This window comes from Brugia malayi (genome assembly GCF_000002995.4).
Source record: "Brugia malayi strain FR3 genome assembly, contig: Bm_008, whole genome shotgun sequence".
Taxonomy (NCBI): domain Eukaryota; kingdom Metazoa; phylum Nematoda; class Chromadorea; order Rhabditida; family Onchocercidae; genus Brugia; species Brugia malayi.
The window spans coordinates 113,942-136,611 of NW_025062285.1; the positions used below are offsets into that span (position 1 = coordinate 113,942).

A 22,670-nucleotide genomic window follows, 5' to 3' on the forward strand; every position below is an offset into this window, starting at 1 on the left:
TTTTGTTTTAAATTTGTTACAAAACAATTAATTAACAATGAATGACACATCTACCAATGATCTGAAAAGACTATCAATTCATCAAGAAATGAACGAAAATAATTGCAGAAAAAAAAGCAAAGCATTAAATTACACATACAATGAAAAGACATTGGGTTTAAAGAGTTTTTCGAGCGATAGTTGGAGGAGCATTTAGCTTAGCAAATGAGCTAATTACACTTCATCGATTGTTTCTACTCTTCCGATTGATTCTAAATACTAAAATTCATTGTTTTACACATATCACAACTGATAGGAAGGCATCAATAATTTTCTTCCTTTCATTTATATTTCATCTCTTCTTTTTCAGTTATAATAATACAATTTTAAATCCTTTTTCTCTTTTCTCTCTCTCTCTCTCTCTCCAAATTTTTATTATTTAAAATTATTTCTGATAAAAAAAAAAAAGACAAAAGTTTATCTGAGTTATATTTGTTAAATATTTCAATAACTATCAAAAATGTTTTGCTAATTTTATCTCATAATATAACTGGCATAAATGACTGAATGATACAGTGGTATCTTTGATAGAATTACGATTTATTTCTATTATATATTTCGTTTTAAACGCATAATATTATTGTTTCTGTTATCATTTATTTATAGTAATAAATAATAATAACAGTTTAATTATTATTGTTATTATTATTATTATTATTATTATTATTATTATTATCATTATTATTATAATTTGTTATAATTATTAGTGCCTTTTTATTTTCACTGTGGTAGTTTGAATTTGATACTTTATGTGATTATAGTATTGATAAATCTCAGCTATACTGTTAAATTCTGTCATACTAACAGATTTATCATTTCGAAAAGGTTAAATATGAGTAGCAAATGCGATTTATTATTTGGGACATTACCAGAATTTGTTTACAAATGTGGCGAAAGTGATCGAATTGCAGCTGTATTTGATCATGAAAAAATCACTTTTACATTTACAGATGTAAAAAAAGAAGTAAATCTTTCTTTTTTCTTTTGAAAAAAAGTTTACAAAAGTAAATTAAATTTACAATTTTTTTCTTCAAAATTGTAAACTTAATAATTTTGCTTTTTTTCATTTTTTACAGATGGATACATTAGCAGCTGGCCTATTATCAATTGGCCTTAGGCCACAAGATCGTATCCTAATTTGTGGCTCAAATACAGCTCATTTCTTTATTTGTGCATTAGCATGTGCAAGAGCTAATTTAATCTTTTCTTTAATGAGTCCAAATTTTGCAAATGCTGAACAACTGAAATATGCGCTTGTTAAGGTTCATTTTATTTTCATTACAAAATTCAAAATCGAATTTTCTAAATTTTGATGTTAATTTTAAAACATAATTCATTATCTTTCTAGCCTTATTTTAATTTTAATTATGCATCAAACAAGTTAATAAGTTATTGTAATAAATGATAAACATAATTAACTAATTATTGTAATTAAGAGCAGAAAAATAAAAATATTTTTGTGAATTAAATTTTTAAATTTAAAATATTATAAATGGTTTATTTATTAACTTATCAATTTAATACATTGTTAATTTTGTTGTTTTTAGGGTGAATTTCGTGCTATAATTTGTTTTCCAGCTAATCGTGAAGTTGAATTTTTAAATAATTTATTGAATGAACTATCACCAGAATTAATGTACTCAGTTAAAGGCCGTCTATGTAGCAAAGTGCTACCAAAATTAACTCACGTAATTATGGCTGAGGAAGAGCATAAACATGCGTAAACTTTAATATTTATTTAAATTTAATGAATAAAAATTAAATAATAATGTTTTTTTTTTTTAAATTTAAAATTTTGTAATTGAACACATTTTCCTTTTTTTTAAATTAATGATACAAAAAGAAATGTATTAAATTAATAAATAAATATTATAGTGGTACGTTTACGTTATCTGAAATTTATGGACGAAGTAATAGAGAGAAAGTTGATAAATTACCAGATTTTACAACGTGGGATACGCATAAACTTGTAGCTTTGCAATTTACATCTGTAAGTTAATTACTTTTATTTTTAAAAATTGTACTTTTCTTTAGGTTTAAGCTTTCATATGCTTTAACAGAAATAGAAATGCTAATTTAGCTATTCAAACTAAGCCAAATAATGTTTTTGATTAGTCAATCATTATATACTAAAGTAAAGTAAAGTAAAGAAAAAAGAGCCTAGCAAATGAGGTAATCATTGTTTCTTTTTAAATTAAGCTAATTTAAGCTAGTTTAAGCTTAAAAAGTGTTAATCTATGATTTCTCTAAAAATGCAAATTTTTAATTAACAACTAAGCATTCAATTTAATGCTTAATTTGTTATCCTTTTTTTTTGATTTTAAACAAATAAATTTATATGTAAAAATAATTCTTTTCGCTTGCATTGTTTTTTAAATTAAATTATAAAATATAGAAAATAAGCAAAAGGGAAAAAAAGTTACTTAATTGAAACATTAGAAAAGATAAATTATAAATATTTTGCAAATCCCCTAAAATGTCAAAATTATTGCACAGTTATTTCATTAATTCGTTGCTTAATCTTTGATTTAGAGTTAAAGAAACGAAATGAATGAAATTATTCTTCCAAAAAATTTTTCTTTTCTTTTCCTAAATTCTTTGCTTCTATTCCTTTTGCTGTCAAAATAATTTTATTTACATATATATTAAATTTAACAAAAGCAAAAGAAAAACGAATGCTTTAGAGCGCTCTATGCTATCCGTTAAAAAAAAAAAAAGAAAAAACTTTTTTAGTTTATTGAATTTTTCAATTTTAACCTATGAAATTTTTTCATTTTTTTCTTTTCTTATCATATTTTTCAACAAAAATTTATCATTTTTTCTCCTTTTCTCCATCTCTCTCCCCCTCTCTCTCTCTCTCTCCCTCTCTTCTACTTTTCTCTTTCTTTTATAAAATTTTGCTTTCATTTTACATTTCACTTTGATTGATGAATTAAATTTGCTATTCTTATGCATTTCATCCAACAAATACATTAGCATTTCAGTATGTTTGTGTATAAATTAAAAAGAAAATTATGCATAAAAATTTTTCCTAAAAAAAAATATTTTTTCAATTAATTTAATAAATTAATTGAAAAATTTTATTTAAAAAATTGATTAGTTAGAAATTTTTTGAATTAATTAGGAAAATTTAAAGAATTTTTAAATAAATTATTGCATTGGTTATGATTATTATTTTCTATTAACATTTATAGAATAATTTAATTAAATTTAACAAAGAAAAAATTAAATATTTTTTAATAAAAAAATCAAATTATAAAGAAGAAGAAAATTTGCACCACATATTCATTAATTTTTTCAACATTTAATAATAATAATTAAATCATTTATATCCCTGAATAGTTTATTTTTTCTCATTTTAAATTTGATTAATTTAATTTTACTATTTGAATGAGCAATGAATAATTGAAATAATTAATATTAATACTTATTATTGATTAGTTAACATTGATAATAAATAATTAATAGAAAAAAAAGTAAGTAAATAATCAATTTGTGCTGCACTCAGCTCTTTCTCATTTAAAAGTATATTTTTTAGATCAAAAATTTTCGCAGATTTTCTCAATTATTGAGAATGCTCGGAAGATTTTATGTAATGAAATGAAATCGGAAATAATATTTCTTAAAAATCAATTTTATTAGATTTAAAAAATAATTGATAATAACAATAACAATAATAGTAATAATATTTTCGATGATAAAAGTTTAATCAACTAAATTTAAAAAACCACTTTTTTTGTTTGTTTGTTTGTTTGTTTGTTTTCTATACAAAATTAATAAATTGCCATTATTTCTTGTTCAAATCTAATTTTCACTTACATTCATTTATTACTTAAAATTAATTAAATCTTTAAAAAAAAAAATTTTTTTAGGGCATTTCAACATCAGCAAAATTAGTTGGCTTAACGCATTATCAATTATTAAATGGTTGCAATGCTATTGTAAAAGCTATTGGTTTCACTGATTCTGTTAGTTAATACATTGTTAAATTTAATTAATTCAAATAAAAAATTAAATACAGAATTTATTTTTCTCAGAAAATATAAAAAAAAAAAACTTAGGTTATATTAATTATTCATTTTGTTTTTTCTTTTTTTTAAATACTTAAAATTTATTATAAAAAATTGTTCTGTTCAAATATTTTTTATTAAAAATTTTTTTTTTATTTTATAATTTATTTGAAAATATTTTATTATATTTTTTAATTTTTAGAATTGCATTTGTTGCGCTTTGCCATTATTTAAAATGCCAATTTTTTCATTTCTCGGATTGATACCATTCATTGCAAATACGCAAGTAATATATCCATCACCGTCACCACTTCCTAAATTTCTCTTTGAATCTATCAAAAAATTTCAGTAAATTTTAAAATATCGATTTTTTATGATTTTAAAATCAAAAAAAAAAAATAAATTTAATTTAGCATCAACATTTGATAATATTACATACTAAATATATATTTCTTTATCAATTCTATTTTTTCTTTTTTTTAAATTTTTTCCTAATTTCTTTTCATATTTTTGATATAAATATTACAAATTATTAATTCTTTTTTCCCTATTTTTTTTCAAATCGAAATTAAATTTTTTTTTTTTATAATTTATTTTATATATTTTATTTTACTTTCATTTTTTTTACACTTTAATAATTTCCTTTAAGTTTAAAGTTAATAATAATTTAATACAGATGCACTCATTTGTTATCTAATGCGGTTGCATTAGGCTTAATTTTACGAGTGGCACAAATTCAAAATGTTCATTTGCCATCGATTGAAAATATCATTTTGCTTGGTGAACGAGTGCCATCTGATCTTATCAAAAATATCACCAAACAATTTGAAAATGTTCAAAAAGTTATGGTATGTTGGAAATTTTTTAATATTTTATATAAGTTAAAAAGGATTCTTTAATATTTTAATTTTTGCTTTTTACAAAAAAAAAAAAACAGAAAAGTTTGAAGGAAAATTTTTAAATTTTAGAATGGTTATATACTAACGGAAGTTGCATCAATACCAATTCTTACCTGGGATACAGCAAATATTAAAGGTGTTGGAAAGCCATTGAACGAATTTGAAGTAAATTTAGTTTTAGTTAAAACTTTTTTTTTTTGATAAGAGCGATTAAAATTGTTATTATTTCTATAAGATTTCATAATGATTGAAATATAAAAATTATAATTTTTTTTAATATGTGAAAAGATGTAAACGATACAATTCAATTGGTTATTAATTGTCGAAAATTATTTCTTGCTGAACTTACAACTTTATAATTTAAAAAATTATTTTTTTTTTGTTTATTTTTTTATTAGTAATTTTTACTCACCCAAATAGTTTCCATTCTAAATTGATTTAATTTTTATTTATTTTTTTTTTTTAATTTTCTTATTTAGATAATTATGCGAATCGATTGAGAATATTCTAATTTAGTTTAAATAAGTAATTTAAGTTTTGTTGATTTCAATTTTTTGATGACCGTTGATCTTGGAAATAAATTAGATAATGAAATTTTGACAAACTTTTTTTTCTTGAAATCAATATTGAAAATTTTTGTAATAACTAATTGACTATATAACTTTAAAAAAAACATTAATAATGTAAATTTGAGAGAAATTTCAGGTATAAGAAAGAAGTAAATAGGTGGAGAATTTTAATGAATTAAATTTTAAAGTCAAAAGAAAAGAAATTTTGCAATTGTTTTTAACTTTGGAAGAAAAAAAACTTAAGAACTGTTAATTGATTTTTGTATTAATTGTTATTATTCAGATAAATATTCGTAACGTTGAAATTTTGTCAAATTGGAAAGGTAATAATAGCAATGAGTCAGGTGAGCTTTGCATTAAAGCTATTAAAGGATCAAAATTTCTTGGCTATGAAACACCGTTTGAAGAAGAGTTGGAATGGATTGAGACTGGGTAAGTATGTGACAAAGTTTGTTTAAATTTAATTGAGTAATTTATTAATTAAAAAAGAATTTAATTAAATAATACTAATATGATTTCAAATTTTATATTTTAATGAAAATTAAAAAAAAAGAGAAAAATTATAGAGATATAGTAACAAAGGATGAAGATGGCATTATTGAGATCATAACTAATAAAGAAGATTTGATTGTGGACAGTTCGGGTCAACTTGTCGAGCATTGGATTCTCGAAAAAGCATTATGTTCTCATAATGAGGTCAAAGGGGCACAGGTCATTTATTTTTGTCGCTTTTTTGTTTTTTTGTTTATTAATATAAACGTTTAATAGAATTTGTTTATTTTTGGAATTCTCATCAATACCTGAATATATATAAGTAATAAGTAAAATTGTGTAATTTTAATTGAGAATTAATAGGAAATAATAAAAATTAATTTTTCTCCCCAAAAAATGTTTTTTTTAAAGAAAAAATGGATGGATTGGAATTATCAATGTGTTTAATTTCACATTTTTCCGAAAAAAAGAGAAAGAAGAAAAAGATTTAAATTAATTAAATTAAAAAATTTCAATAATTAAGAAACGAATAATTCTTGCAGATTATTAAAATATTGATGAATGTATGTGCTCGCAAATAATTAGGATTAATATATCTGATCTTTTTATATTGTAAATGTTATATTAGATCGATCATATTTTGTATTAAATTTAATTCAAATTATTTCTGTGAATCAAAAAATTAAATTTTAAAAAATCATTTTTTTTTTTTTTTTGAAAAAAGAATGGTGAAATTAATGCTAAAAGTAGTTTGTTGTAATGGAAAAAGATAATCTAATTATAAAATTTAATAGGATTAATTACTAATTCGAAAAACTATCAATTTTTTATCATAAAAGTGATAAATTAAAATTGAGTTATCTCACTTATCACTTACTTATCAGTGCTTATCAATTGTTTCAGATTGTTGCACTTGGCAAGAAACTTCCATTGTATGCATTTATTGTATTAAAAAATTCTCAAATTAATACTGATATTATACTAACAGATTTAATTGCTTTATGCAAAAACAATAAGGTTTGTTTGATTTTAATTTTGAATTTTAATTTTTATTTTATATTTCTGTAAAAATAAAAGAATTAAAATTATTTTTCAGTTTCACAAATTATTCATAATTTAAACGGTGAAAAAAAAAAATTTTTGCATTAGATGAGATATCTACATCAGATAACAATTCTAGTACTTAAAAAAAAAAATTAAATTTTTAAAATTATAAAGTTAATACGAGTATAATGGGAAAAAGGAAGAGATTTTATATTTATTATACTTTGTTATAAATAAAAACATTTATAGTAATTACTGTTCAAATTACGATAAATTAAAAATTTTAATTAATTATGCGTTTTTTTTTCTTTTGCAGAAGATAAGTTATTTGTGCATTTTTAAATTTACGATTAATATAAAAAAGTTTTTTTTAAAAAAAAAAAAATAACAGTGAGAAAATAGAAATTAAAAGAAAATAAGTTGAGAAATTATGGAATAATAATAAATAAATAATTCTTAAACTATAATTATCCCTCAATTTATCAATGCATCTTATAATTCTCACATTTATATAATAGTAACAAAATTTTGTTTTAAATTTTGCACATTTAAATGAGAGTAATATTAATCCAACCAGCTTTAAAATTTCGATTTATGAGTGACGGCATTAGATTAAAATCTGAAATGCTAGCTTTAATTACATTTCACTATTAATCTATCCTAATTATGTTTCATTAGCTGTTAGATTATCATTATATCATCATTGTTATTGTTTATTATCATTATAATAAGATTTATTATTGTTATTGAAAATTTTAAAATTAAATTTGTATTCTAGTTTGTTTGCTTTGTTGACAAAAAATTTGTTCGACAAATGTTTGTTATCTTTTTTCTTTTCACATAAATTATCTGTGATAATTTTGCTTTATGATAAATTTAATTGCTACCAAAAAAAAAGGAAAATGGAAAAATTAAATTAACTGCTAAATTTTATGAGAAAACTTTACTATAAAATGGAACTGAACTAAGAAAGAAAAAGTGCGAAAAGTCATAAATAATCAAAATATTAAATTCCAATTGATTTTAGAAACGAATTATTTCATTCTCTCTCCCTCTTTTTTTTCCAAATTCTTGCAATACACTATATTAGTTCGTTACGGTTAAATTAAATTAAATTAAATTAAATTCATCCAATAAATTTGATTTCTCAAATTTTTATTTTGTCAAAATTTGAATTATTACAACTATTAACAGTTCGCATTTAAAGTGAAGAAGTTTTTGCACTTCTGAACTTTATTAGCCTTATTGTTTTATTATGCAAATGAATACTCATTTATTTATTTATTTATTTATTTGTTTATTTATTTATTCATTCATCTATTTATTTGCCTACTCATTTATTTATTTATCTATTTGTTTAATTCATTTTAGCTTAAAATATCTTTTTTATTCATGAAAGATATTTTTCTTTTTTTTGGACTTTTTTAAATTTCAAAATAAATCATTGAAATGGCACAAACTGATAATAATAAAATTAGTAATATAATATATAGCTGAAAAAATTATGTAACAAATAGATTAGACAATGGTTTTTGAAATGTGACAGAAATATTAAAGTGGACAGAATGAAGAAGCATAGTAGCCAGTAATTAGGATGCAAGCGATGACCAAATGACCAAATGACCAATTGCATTTGTCAACGAAATTTAGTGTTAGCATTACATTATGCTTTCATTCAATATTTGAAGCAAATGCATACCTCATTAGCTGAGCAATGATCAAAAGTTCCTTTCCAGTTATCAATTATTTTCTTCCATTAATTTTGTGGCCATTGTTGTTATATAAGAGAGAGAGAGAGAGGGAGAGAGAGAGAAAGAGAGAGAGAGAGAGAAAGTAACTTTGTAAGCATCGATTAGTCTAATTAATAATAACTTTTTTCTAAAATTTTTTAAAACTAAAACAATGGACAAAAAAAAATTGTAAAAGATTTCAAATGCTTTCAGCTAGAAGGAAAAAGCTTTAATTTTTTTTTTGCTAATAATACTTAAAGCTTAAATACAATAAACAATGCTTAAGCTATCATATTTATATCAATTATATTTGATAATTAATGCATGAATTTCCTTTTTTTTATTTTTATTTTACACAAATTAAAAAAAAAAAAAGTTTTCTTCTTGACAAATACTAAATTTTTTACTGTGATTTGCTCTTTTTTTTTAATTTTATTTTTAGAATTAAATATATTTAAGCATTATTTGTCTTTTATTGATTTCAATTTGAATTACTAAGGTTGGATATTAAAGTATGAAATTATTTGATTGGCATTTTTAACTATTATTTAAAATTTACATCCCTAAATTTATAATAATTTGAAATTTAACCACAACTAACTGAAAATGCAATTACTTTAACAGCAATGCTTAATATCTCATGAAATCTTGTGTACCTATTTTCCTATTTTGTCTGACACATCTGCAACTGTCAGTTATTTAAATTGCCCGTGGGAAATGAGGGTTGGGTAGGAAATGTTGTGGTATGAAGTGACTAAATAACTGCCTTAGAATTAAAGTTTTAGGCCAAGTGATATGAGACAAAAATATTGCTAGGCTAAAATAAATTGCATTTCAATATGTATCAAAGCATATGCTTAATACTATTAATTATATTATTAATTTTGTTATTATATAAAAAAATTTCAAAACAACAAAATTAGTTAATAATTTATTGCGATTTTTGTTTTTTTTTTAAATTTGTTTATTGCAATTATCAGTTATCGAATATATAATTTTTATTCTAATAATCAATTCCCAATTTTATTTCTTCCACATTGTCATTCCAAATAATTAATTAAATAATACATTTCTATGCATTTCACTCATTCATTCATCCATTCAATTACTTCCAAAGAATGATAAGCAAACAAAATAAACAAATAAACAAACAAACAGCAACTGCAAATAAATAATTGAATAATCAGTTTCGAAGTATTTTCAACTCCCAAAGGATTATAAGCAGCAACAAATAATAATTAAATTCATTCTGACTACATCCATGTCATTTGTAACTGTTTGAATAATTTTAAAACTTAAATTTTTTTTCTCACACTAACCACTAATGAAAAGTTATTAATTAATTAATTAATTAATTAATACTAGTGAGAGAAAAGTATCACACATGTCATTCGGAATTTCATATTCGTTGGAATATGAAAATTTGAAAAAGAAAAATAACTTTCAAAAAAAAAAAGATATTTAATTGGTTAATTTAACTAATAATTAACTAAAATTTTAGTCAAAAATTTTTTACAATTTAAAGTGGAAATCGAGCAAAAAATTAATTTCATTGCTTATTTTAATTTTGTTTATTTTTATTTTTTTTTATTTTTTGAATTACTTTATTAATAGTTAGTCATTTGCATTATTTATTTTGATAATTTAATAAGGAATTCTTATCATTTCACTTTAATCATTAAAATTTTGTGTAAAATTAAATTTCTTTTCCAAACTAAATGACACTAATACCACTGCCACTGCTACTATATCAATTTGTGATTTTTTTTTACATTTCAAATAAAATTCATAGAAATATTTATTAAATTACTTTGTCTAATTTGAATTATTAATTAATTTGAATGATAAATTTTATTATTTATAATCATAATTCTTACAAATAATAATAATAATAATAGATATTATCATAACTTCTTGATAATTAATCATTATGCTAACAAATATTTGTCATTTATTTATGATTAATATTTTAAATGGAATATTAGATGATGAAATTGTAATAAATGTGAAAGAATTTCAATTTAATTTTTAAATTTTAGATTTAAAAAATTTTTTTTAATAAAACTTTTTTAAATTTTTTTTCCTATTTTTCTGTTTTTTTTTTTTTTTGTTTAGTCACTTTGGGAATATTATTATCATCGTTAGATGAAAACAAAAATTTTAGTTGGATGAGTAATCGCTATTTTCTTATCAATATCTAAGCATTAAGCATTTATTACAAATATAAATGCTTACATACAGACATACTTACACACATACATACATACAGACACATACACACACACACACACATACATACATACATACATACATGCATACATACACATACACACATGCAAGAGAAAGATTTAAAAAACTGATATATTAAATGAAATGATGTTTAAGCTTTTGAAAAACATTTCTGTAACTATAAGCATTAAATTCTTCATTTTTTAAAATTAAAGCAGTAATACTTTGAAATGCTAAAGGTCATCACTTAAAAGGTCACTATTACTTACTTAAAAGTTCACCAGTTCAAAGGTTATTTAAAAAGTCAATAATATATTTTGCACTAAAATGTCATCAAAATGTGATAACATTATAGCATCATTTCGATAATTTCATAGAAGACATTTTATCTTAGTAAACACATCCAATCCTATTTTTGATATTTTTCCGGTTTTCGTCTTTCATACATTCATCCTTTTTCTGGATTCATTACTGTTATTATTATCCTAAAAATATTGTATTTTTCTGGAATCTCCCGGAATAGTAAATCGATTTTACTTATTAGGGAAAATGTTTACTCTCACTTTGTTTATTTGTTTAATTTTACTTTCAATATTATTTGTTTCTTTCTTTTCCATTATTTCACTAAATCATTAATTATTTAATTTAAGAGTGCAATAAGTAGGCAAAAAGAGAAAAAAAACTTTTAGAATGAAATTTTCAATTTTAATTAAAAATGTGACAAAAATATTTTCTACTTTAATTTATAGTAAATGTGAAATAATAATAGCAATAGCAATAATACTATCGAATTTTAATAAATAAATGAGAAATAGAAATGATTGAAACTAATTTAATCAAATATTAAATAACATTTTGAGTATTTTTCAGTTAAATGTTCCAGCAAAATTTGCAATTGTTGACGACTTCCCACGGGTAAATACGAAAATACAAAAATATCGAATGCGACAAATGCTGGAAAATAATGAAATACAATTGAAACCATAAAAATTGCTTCGTAAAAAAAAAAATAAATTACTTTCGTTGCTTTTGTTATTTTGTTTATTTATTTGTTTATTTACTTTTTTTTTTGTGAAATTTAAAATTTCTTTAAAGTTTTTTAACTTTAATAAAATTTCAGTCTTTTTTGTGTTTATATGCATATATATATAATCGCTCCTTAGTTTATTTGTTTTTTCTTTTTTAAATTTTATTTGAATAAGAAAAAAACAACAAAGGTTGGATCAAACGAATTTTCCTATTATAATTATATTTATAATCTAATTGGTACTTAAATACTCCAATAAATGTATTTATTTTTAAAAATGTTAGAAGTAATAATTGTTTTTGCAATAGAATTAAATGCTAAATTATTTTTTCAACTTTAAATTGAATAAAATAATTATTAATTTGCATTTTATTGCTGTGATTTTGAAAAATAAATGGAAAAAAATATTAATAAAGATTGCTTGTTAATTGCAATCTAATTAATTGTACAAAGAAGTAATGATAATAATTCAAATATTATTTAATAATACTATTGTCTTTCTCTAAATTCTTGGTGCAATTTGAGCCTTCCAGGATATCTCGGGATTACAGGATATCTTAGAATTCGAGAATAAATGAATGTTACTGTTTTGATAGCACTGAAATGCAAACGAAAAGTTTAATATTGAATGTAATATATAAGAAAACAATGACAAACTGATTTTTTAGCATTCAAAAGGAAAAATATAATCAATCATACAAATTCAATTATCGTTTCATTAAGACAAGAAGAAAGAAAGAAAGAAAAAGATTTTAAAATGGTTATAATTTAATATAACAGAAGAATTTATTGTACATAAAAAGAAAAAAAAGAATAAAAAATTTGAATGAAATCTTTTTCTCAGTTTTTTGTGATTCAAAAATATGAAAGAATTAATTTTTTGACAATAATATAACATTCTAACATTGTCACCACAAAGTGTCACTTTTTTTTTTCTTCAAAAAGTTAAATGAATGTTTCTTTTTTTATTTTAATTTCTAACTTGAAGAAATTTAATCATTGAAAAATGAATTTATAATAATAAAAATCTATTTTTTTTTCTTTTGAGTTTTTTTTTTTTTTTTAAAGAAAATTTTTGAATGATTAAATTTTCACAGTGAAAAAGTTAATAATTTTTATTTTCTGAACAATTGTTTTAGAACATTATGAATGAAAATAAAAGTAAAGCAATTGTATCACGTAATATTTCCAGTTTACGTAATGACTTAACGCCTGATCCGGCAACTTCTTTATGCCGAATTCTCCTCTCATTTTGATTTCGAGAATGTTTCATATTTGAATATTCCGTAGTTTCATTTAATTTATCAGTAATTGTTGGCAAAATTTCGGTTGTTTTTATTGATTGTCTCATTTTTGAGTCAGAATTTTGATGTTTGTGAACATTTTGCTGATTGGTATGATCGATTTGCATCGAAATGGATGATAATGCCATGGGATAATCTAAGAAATAATATATTTAAATTTAAAATAAAATTTAAAACATAGATGGATAATGCATGAAATTGATATATTGAAAAAAAAAAAGAAAAAATATCAATGAAAAATCAATTTTTCAATTGAAATAATTTTAATTCTCAGCTTTTCAATCTTTCAAAAAATATTATTGCATAATTTTAAAATGCTAATTTCATTAGCTTTCTTTCTAAATGCTAATTATTTATTACCTTTTGTTACAACTTTGCGATGATCCTTTTCAAATATTTGTAATGTTGGCTTATTTTTAACATTTTCCGTAACATATTTTGCAGTACTAATTCGAATAGAAGTAGTTTCTATTCCGGATTCATCTTCATAATCATTGGTATCTAAAAATCAAATTATATATTACTAATTTTTTTTTAGAAAAAAATGAAATATATATTATTAAGTATTAATTTTTTAAATATCACATCTTAATTTATTAGTTTAATTATTTGCATTTAGCATTATTTAAATTTTAAATTTTTCCATATTTCCATTTTTATAAAAAAATGAATGCACTAACATTCATTTTTATCTTTTTTTATTAATGTAATATAATTATTTAACTAATTGAATTTTTTGTTTTATCTTTAAAATAATACAACAAATTACTTTTATTATTATTATTATTATTTAAAACTTTATTTTAAAGGAGAAGGAAAAATTAAAAGCAAAAACGAATTCCATTCTTTCGTTTTTTTTTTCATTTACAACGATTAAATATATAAATTTTATTTCTCGTATATGTAAATATCTTTCTGATAGTAAATTCTATATGTGTGAGCAATGTTAGCTTATCGGCCGCAAAGGAAAAAAAAAATTTATTTTTGATAAAAAAAAAAAATCTGAACGAAACAGAAAAAATTAAACAAATTGTTAGTAACAAAAAGGAATGCAAAAGTTTTTTTTTTTTTTTTTAAAAGAAAAAAAAAGAATTATCACAATAAAATCAAAGTAAAATTATTATATTATTCTTTAAAAAAAAAGGCAATTATTGTAAAATTCTTTATAACAATATTTGTTCATAGTAAAATAATCATTATAAATTGCTGTATAATAATAATAATAATAATTATTATTATTATTATTCATAGCAAAGTAATTATAATAATTTCCAATATTCCACAATTTTTAGTAATAATTAAAAATTTTGGTCAAATAATTTAAATTGAATGGTAGAAGGAATGTAATAGGAAAGTAATAGATAAAGCGTCCAAAATCTGTTTTACAACGATTTTAGAATATAATTGAATGCTTTAATTAAAGTAATAAATTAAATTGGACACTGAGTATAAATGTTTTTATTAGTGTCATAAAGAATTTTCGATCAATAAATTAGTGTTATAATAGCTAAAGATGACATTTTAAAATAAACTTTCATTTGAAATATTAAATTAGCATAAATGATAAAATATTATTTTGCATTAAAATCGAATCTATTTGCAATAATTTTAATGATTAAAATCCATGCAATACAGTAAAAAAAAAAAAAAAAAAAAACTTAGTGAAAAATTTAATTTAAATGATAAATTTATATAGCAATTTGGTGTTAAATGAATTTTATCCAAATATAATGAAAAGAAAAAAGAAATTTAATTTATTGTAAACTCAATATATTATTTTTTTTCCATTTCCATTTTATTTTATTTCCAAATTTTGTGGAAAATTTTCATTTCATTTTTTAGATGAATAATTGTAATTTTAAAAATTATTATTTGTTTAAAATTTGAAAAAGAGAGAGGAAGAGGAATTATTTAGTGTCAACCTGATGTTTCGATGTCATCGATGACCTCATCAAGTAACACCGAATCACCCGTTTTAAATGCATCGTATAATTTGATCATGTTTTGTGGACTGTTACAGTTACTTTGACCATAGCACCAACACCGGACACTTCCGGATGATTTCTTGATGCAACCTGATCGATCTGTAAATTTACATCAAATCGATCAAATTGCTAGAACAAAGGAAAAAAGGAAGAAAAAGAAATAAATATGACTTAAACAATAAACAAATTAAATAATTGCAAAGGCCATAATAATCAAATTTTTTCTTATACAATTATAATCGATGATTTAATGATTACATTGTTATAATCATTAAATCATTGTAATTTTTATATTATTGTAAACACATAATATTATTAATGAGTACAAGTTGTAGTATAGTTGTCGATTTAATAAATTACAAGAAATGCTTATCATAATTAAGTATGAATTAGAATTCAAAGGACAGTAGTAAAATATTGTTAGCTGATCAATGATGTTTTTTTTTTGAATTCATTTTAATTTTAACAAATAACTTTATCATTAAGTAATTCAATTCCTGATAAAAAAAATTGAAATGTATCATTTAAGGTTCAACAAATTTATGCTAAATATTACAATTATATAAGTAATAAATATAACAATTGATTTTTTGATTTTAAAGTATTTTTAATTTATTAATTGTTAGAATAAACAAAAAAAAAAAAAAAAAAGAATTTCACTTAACAAATTATGCATAATTATATTTTACTTTGTTTTATATTAATGTACAAAAATATTTATTTATTCTGTTAATTGTTTTTTGTAAACAAATTATTTTTTTGCTGTAATTTTCAAAAGAATTTCTTCATTTCTTTGAAGCTATACATACATATATATTTATTATTGTTATTGTATTATTCTATTTTTTCGTTTTTTAGAAAAGAAAAACATTTTGCTAAATTTTAATCTAATAAATTTTAACTTAAGGTAAATAATTTCTAACTTTCTTTTAAAGCATTATTACAATTACTATTATTATAATTACAATTATTATTGTTGAAGATAAGCAAACAAATAATTAAATGAAATTTCATTTCACTTAATTATTTATTATTATTATTATTACAGCATGCAAAAGATATTTCTAATTTGTGCAATTTATTGTTTATAATTAAAATGAACAATAATCAATCTTCTAATGCTAATTTATCTTAAATGTATGTCAAATTCTATAAAAATATTATTAATGATAAAAAAGAAAAATAAATCATTCATTTTCTTTTTTTAAATATTTTTTTTCTTTTCTTTACAAATTTTTGCTGTTCTAATATTTCATTTACTTATCGTTTAGCTTTTTTGATTTTTTTTTTTAAATTATTGATTATTAATTAGCAAAATTTGAAATAAATGTATTCCTAATTAATTAACTGAAAAGATATATTTGTAAATTTGATTCTAAAGAATAAAAAAATGAATGATTGAAAACATACGTGAAATGTAAATGATTTGAAATTTATACACGTTAAATACACGTAAATCAAATTATAACACATTAAAAATTATTAAACGTTACGTGTAAAGTCAAAACAAAAAAAAAAAGTAACCAAGCGTGCCATATTCATTTCGCATAACGCATGCTAATTGATTACGGTCGTATAATTTTGACGTGTACCATACGATGGCGTCATTTTCTACGCGTACTCGGCATGCCACGGCAAAATGTGAGCAACGTTCACTGATTAAACCGTGTCCTGAAATTTATAAAATTATAAAAAAAAAAATTTTGCTTTATTTTTGATATTTTCAAAAATAAATGAAAAATAAAGCGTTTTTTTTTTTTTTAGTGTAAAAAAAGCATATAAAAGCAATTGAAATGAAAGTATATGAAAAAATAAAAAAGAAAAAGAAAAATGAGGCATAAATTTAAAAATAAAAAAAAAATTGTTTTTATTTTATTGAAAAAAATTTTTATTTTTCTTTTTAACTAAAATTTCAAAAGAAAAATTTCCTTCTAATTTTGCATTTTAACTAAGCGATGCATAATTTAAATGATGTCGAAAATCATTCAACCATTAAAGCTAATTAATCCTTTAGTAAATCCCACTTGTAAGTGACAAATCAGTGTCATTAATTTTAACCGAAACAAAAGTAGAAAATTCAGAAAAAAAAAAAAGGAAATCACAAATTGCAATTGACAGTTAATTTCTAAAATAATATTAGAAGTCTTTCTTTTTTTTTTTGTCTTTCATCAAAAAATAATTAAAATATCGAATTAATTTATTAAATAAGAAATATTAATTTTGCTTAGATAATTGATTTATTGACAGTATTCCATTCTTTCCATCTAAATATCAATTTGGATTTCAAATTTATCTCAAATATTGTGCAAAAGCAAGAAGAAATGATTACACAGAGATGAAAAATGGAAGAAAGGAAAAAAAATTGGAATTGAATAGCATTAATGACATTTCTATTTCCAATATATTAATGTCATTTCTTTTCATTATCTATATTTTTGGTTCTTTTTTTTCTTCATTCCATATTAAAATAATACTTTTGGTTAAGGAAAAAAAGTGAAAAAAAAATTAAGTCTTTTCGTTTTGATTTAAATAAAAGTAAATAATCAATTCAAACCAGAAATAAACAGTCAAATTTAATTGATGCAAAAATAACATTGGTCGATTTAAATTTTAGTATTTAAATTCTAAATAGTAAGATTGAAAAAAAAAGAAATCAGTGGAGTACAAGCTTGAAAGGAATATTCAATAAACAAACGCTTTTTTCCCTCTCTCTCCATCTCTGTCCCTCTCTCTCTGTCCTTCTTTCTCTGTCCCTCTCTCTCTGTCTCTCCTTGTATATTTATTCATTATAATATGTAAAATAAAGCAAATAATTAATTCATTTGTGCTAAAAACGCATCTAACAAATAATTGTTGAACATCTGCAAGAAAGAAAGAAAAAAAAGAAACGAAAGAATTTATTTATTCAAATATTTTTTTTTCTTTTTATTTATAAGAATTAAAATAAATTTTCCTCTTTTCTCTTTCTTTTTTTGATAAAATTTTATTTGTATGATTTTAATAATATCAAATTTTTCAGTTAATCATAAATGTTTTTTCTTAAATTTAAAAATTTTAAACAAAATGTACACACAATGATGACTAATTCAGAAGATAAATCAATGTGCAATGTAGAAATAATAGTTCGATGATTCAAATTTTCAAAAAATTTCTTATCATTTTTTAAAATATTAATAATTTTTTGACAAAAAAAAAGAGAGAGAGAAAGAGAAAGATTCCTTTATGATATATAAGACTTACTAATTATACAAATAAAAGAAAATATTAATTAGCTATTATTTATTTTGAAACAAAGTTAAATGACAGCTAATGAAAAGAGAAAATGTTAGATCTGAGAGAGAAAGAATTTAGAGCTTTGATTATTTATTTTATTTTATTCAAATTTAAACTTATGAAATGATTTTAGTGGTTTAGAAAAAGCAAAATTTAGCCATGCAAATATGCAAATACAAATAATAATCAAAAAATAATACGGCTGGAAGGAAATTTTCTAATATTTGAAATGATTTAAAATTGAAAAAATTTTGATTTAAATCTTAAACTATTATAAAAGTAGAAAAAACGATGAAATTACTCATCTAACTAATCAAATTTTTTACAAAATCAATATTTTAATATTTGAAATTTTGAAATCAATTTTTATTGAATTTTTAAATATCTAATAAACTCTCTCTTTTTACTTTCGTATATACTAATTTATTAAACTGTTAAGTTAGTTTATTATTGATAAAATTTGTTTTGTTTATTATTTTTAATGTTATTTTTATTGATATTTTAATTCAATTTCGTTTTATTCATTATTTTATTATTCATTTTATTGAGAATTTCTTCCCAACCAATTAATTTCATTCCATTTCTAATTTTGTAAATACAATTCTAATGCTCGAATATTTGTTGTCATTTGATTTAATCCGATTAAATGACCTTACCACTACCACTGCTACCATTTTACACCATCAAATTCTTATTTCTTCAGATATTAATTAGTATTTATAAATTATCTGAAATAAAAAAGAAAAAAAAAAGAGAGAAATAAAATATAAACTTTAGGTTTTTTAAAAAAACAAAATTTGAATTTAGGTGAAATAAATTTTAAAATATATTAAATATATTAAAATATATTAATAGAATAGTTATTAGCTGTATTAGTAATAGTAATAAATAATGGCAAATACCTAATAATATTTTTGACCATTTCAATTAATTTATTTTTAAAATTTAAGTAAGTAATCCATTTCATTTCTATGCCAAAAATTACAACAACAAATGTAAAAGTATGCAAAATAGTTTATTCAATTAATATAATTTTTAATTTTAATTTTTTATAACAATTATTATCGTTTTTTTTTCTTCACATCTAATTTATATTTTAAATTATTTTCAAATTTTCACTTACACCACACATTCCTAAATTTTTAAAACTTTCGTCCATAACTGGGACATCTCATCATCTCTTGGCTCAGTGATGTCATTTCAACAATAGATGCTAATAAGTCCCAAAGAGTATTTGGATCCAAAAGCCTAGGCCAAATATATAAAGTAGATTTATCCACTTATTCTTATCCTTAACAATAAAATCGTTCAGATTATTTTCACAATAATCAAAATATTTATTAATTTTCTTTTTCTCTTTTTTTTGCTTAAAATATTTCGGTTATTTAAATTAATTTTAAAAACAAAAAGAATGCATAAAAATGCATAAAAATTATATTTGTTATATTAATTAATAATTCAAATTTTTGTCCTAAAATTTTATTTATAATTAATAATTAATTTGAGAAAAAAAATTTTTTTTTTTTTTGAAAATAATTTTATTTTATTTTTGTTGAACTTATTCATATAATAGCTTTAAATATTAATCTATAAAAATGTTCAATTAATCAATGTTTGATAATTATTTCGTTAATTCTAACTAAAATGGCTGGCAGAATGCTCATTTTACTTTTTCATTTCTCACCGGAAAAACCGGAAAAATGATAGAATGAACCGGTTTTCAAGTGAAATATATTGTAAATAACATGCACATCAAGTAAAATGCAAACATTTCATCGTCATTTTCAAACTTACGCAATGAAAAATAGTAATAATTATAAAACAAAATAATTTTTCCCTAATTTTTTTTTTTTTTGTTTTCTATTTTTTATTTCAGAAATAAATTATAAATTTAAAATTTTACTTTTACTTTTAAAAAATCTTTCACATAAAAAAAAAAAAAAAATGAAGCAATGCAATAATGGCGATTGTATTACTTATACAGCATTTAAGCGAACTTTTTATTTACTTTATTGATTTGTGAATTTGAATAGAAATGCATAAAACAATCAAAAAATTTTGACGGAATGAATTGAATTGAGGAAGAAATTTTCTGTCAAATATTTGCTAATCGTTAAAGCTAACACAAAAATGCTAACTAAAAGAAAGAAAAAAATGTTTTAAGGCTAATTTCGTTTTCCATTTTCCTTTCTTTTTTGTTAAAATTTTATCGCTTATTAACAAAAGTAATAAAATTTAAAATTTTTTTGTTCAAAAAATTTTTAAATAGACTGAATAAAAGGGAAATTTTATTATTTTTAGTGCGTTGAGTTATAAATAAAATGAAAACTTTTATTATTATTTATTATTAGTAAAAGTAATAAATAAAGTTGGCTGTAGATTTTCTTTTTTTTTTTTAGATAAAAGCTCTTTTAAAGTAAAAATGTTTAATTAATCGCATTTTTTGTCTCTTTTTTCCCCAAATTTTACATTGAACAAAATATAATTTCATTTTTTATTAATAAAACTATGAAACAGTTTATTAAATCTTTTTATTTCAGTGATATGTGATATGATATGATATGAAAAGTGATAAGAAACATTATTATTATTATTATTATTATTTATTTATTTGTTTATAAAAGTAAATAATTTAAAGAGTGGAAAGAGAAATTATTGCATCCAAAAAAGGCCATTCATTTCCTTTTGTTGTCCTTTCTGTTTTTCCAGGCCCAAAAGTTCATTTGACGAATGATATGACAAATTTAGCTTTTATTCCTCTTACATTCCTTCTTTGCTTTTCATTTTCCATTCTCAATAATCAATAAATATATTTGTCAAATTATCTTAACTAACTGATATTTTTGAGAATATTTTAAAAATTTTTGTGAAGTTAAAAAGAAATAAAAGAAATGCATTAATTAACAAAAAGTAAACAAAAAAAGAAAAATTAGCTAAAAATGAAAAAAGGTTCGAATATTAAACAAATATCTAAGAATTATGATGATAATAATAGTAATAATAATAATAAGCAAAAAGATTGTAGTAAATTTGATAATAAATAATAATGGAAATAAAGATTTTATTAAATTATAATAATCAAATAACGATGAAAATAACAATTTTATTAATTAATATATGAAAAAAATAATTGTAAAGAAAAGAAGAAATCAATTTTTTATAGCTATGCAATTTTAATATTGGCATTAAATTAATAAAAAAACTAAAAAACAAACAAACAAAGAAACTTTGAAAATATAAATGTAAAAATTTCGAACTTTTTATTAAATCTTTTGGGAAATGGTAGAAAATTTTTATCTTTCTCATCTCATTTGCATTATTAATTAGAAATAATACTGAAAAAGAAGGAAAAAAAAAGAAGAAATCAATACAATGATTTTTTTTTTTTTTGTTTTTAGATTTTCCAATTTTTTCATTTCTTTTTCTTTCTTTATTTTATTAAATTTCAAAAAAAGAGAGAAAGGGAAAAAGAGAAAGAGAGAGACAGTGAAAAATTTTTATATTCTAACAAATTATCCTTATCAATTAGCATGGAATAAGCTAATTTACTGCTAAGCTAATTCTAATTAATCTAACTAATTTATAAGTTTGTAGTAATTACAGATGACAACATAATATCATACAAATATAAATAGATGAGAGCAAAATATTGTAAACAATAATTAAAACGAAGAATAAACGAAAAAAAAAATAATTGTAATTTAAATTGTAATACTGAAATACTTACCAGGTTTAATAACCAAGCAATAGAGGGCTTGGGTAGATGGTAAGAGCATTATTATTATATTTAGTAGAAATATTTGAATGATTATTTTAGCAGATTGATTACAATCAATTGCCATCATTTTCTTTTCCTTTGAAATTTAGAAAATAAATTTAATAAATGTTTTTCGAATTGTGTAGATAGGATAAAATGATTTTTTATCAGTAAAATATTTTAAATTTAAACTTTTAGGCACTTTTAATTCCCGTCGATGCTTTTCGCTGATCAAATATATCGTCCATTAATGCAAAATTTAAATGATAATAAGCAAATGAGAGGAAAATATGAAACAGAGAATTTGTTATC

At 20.9% G+C, this 22,670-nt stretch overlaps 2 protein-coding genes across 2 annotated transcripts; one reads left to right on the plus strand and one right to left on the minus strand.

Moving 5' to 3' along the window:
• Positions 1-871: 871 nt before the first annotated feature.
• Positions 872-11,999, plus strand: Bma-acs-16 (cDNA sequence BC018371, putative; the record flags this gene model as incomplete). Its single annotated transcript, XM_043082740.1, has 12 exons — positions 872-1,003; positions 1,116-1,301; positions 1,587-1,759; positions 1,915-2,029; positions 3,912-4,007; positions 4,252-4,397; positions 4,726-4,897; positions 5,018-5,113; positions 5,801-5,949; positions 6,084-6,228; positions 6,913-7,026; positions 11,883-11,999. The coding sequence occupies 12 exons, from the start codon at positions 872-874 to the stop codon at positions 11,997-11,999; spliced, it is 1,641 nt and encodes a 546-aa protein (XP_042938674.1).
• A 1,175-nt stretch (positions 12,000-13,174) lies between these two features.
• Positions 13,175-22,446, minus strand: Bm7440 (Uncharacterized protein; the record flags this gene model as incomplete). The annotated part of the gene is made up of 5 exons (XM_043082741.1): positions 13,175-13,479; positions 13,704-13,844; positions 15,266-15,427; positions 16,853-16,999; positions 22,329-22,446. 5 exons carry the CDS (start codon positions 22,444-22,446, stop codon positions 13,175-13,177), a joined length of 873 nt encoding a protein of 290 aa, XP_042938675.1.
• Between the last annotated feature and the right edge of the window lie 224 nt (positions 22,447-22,670).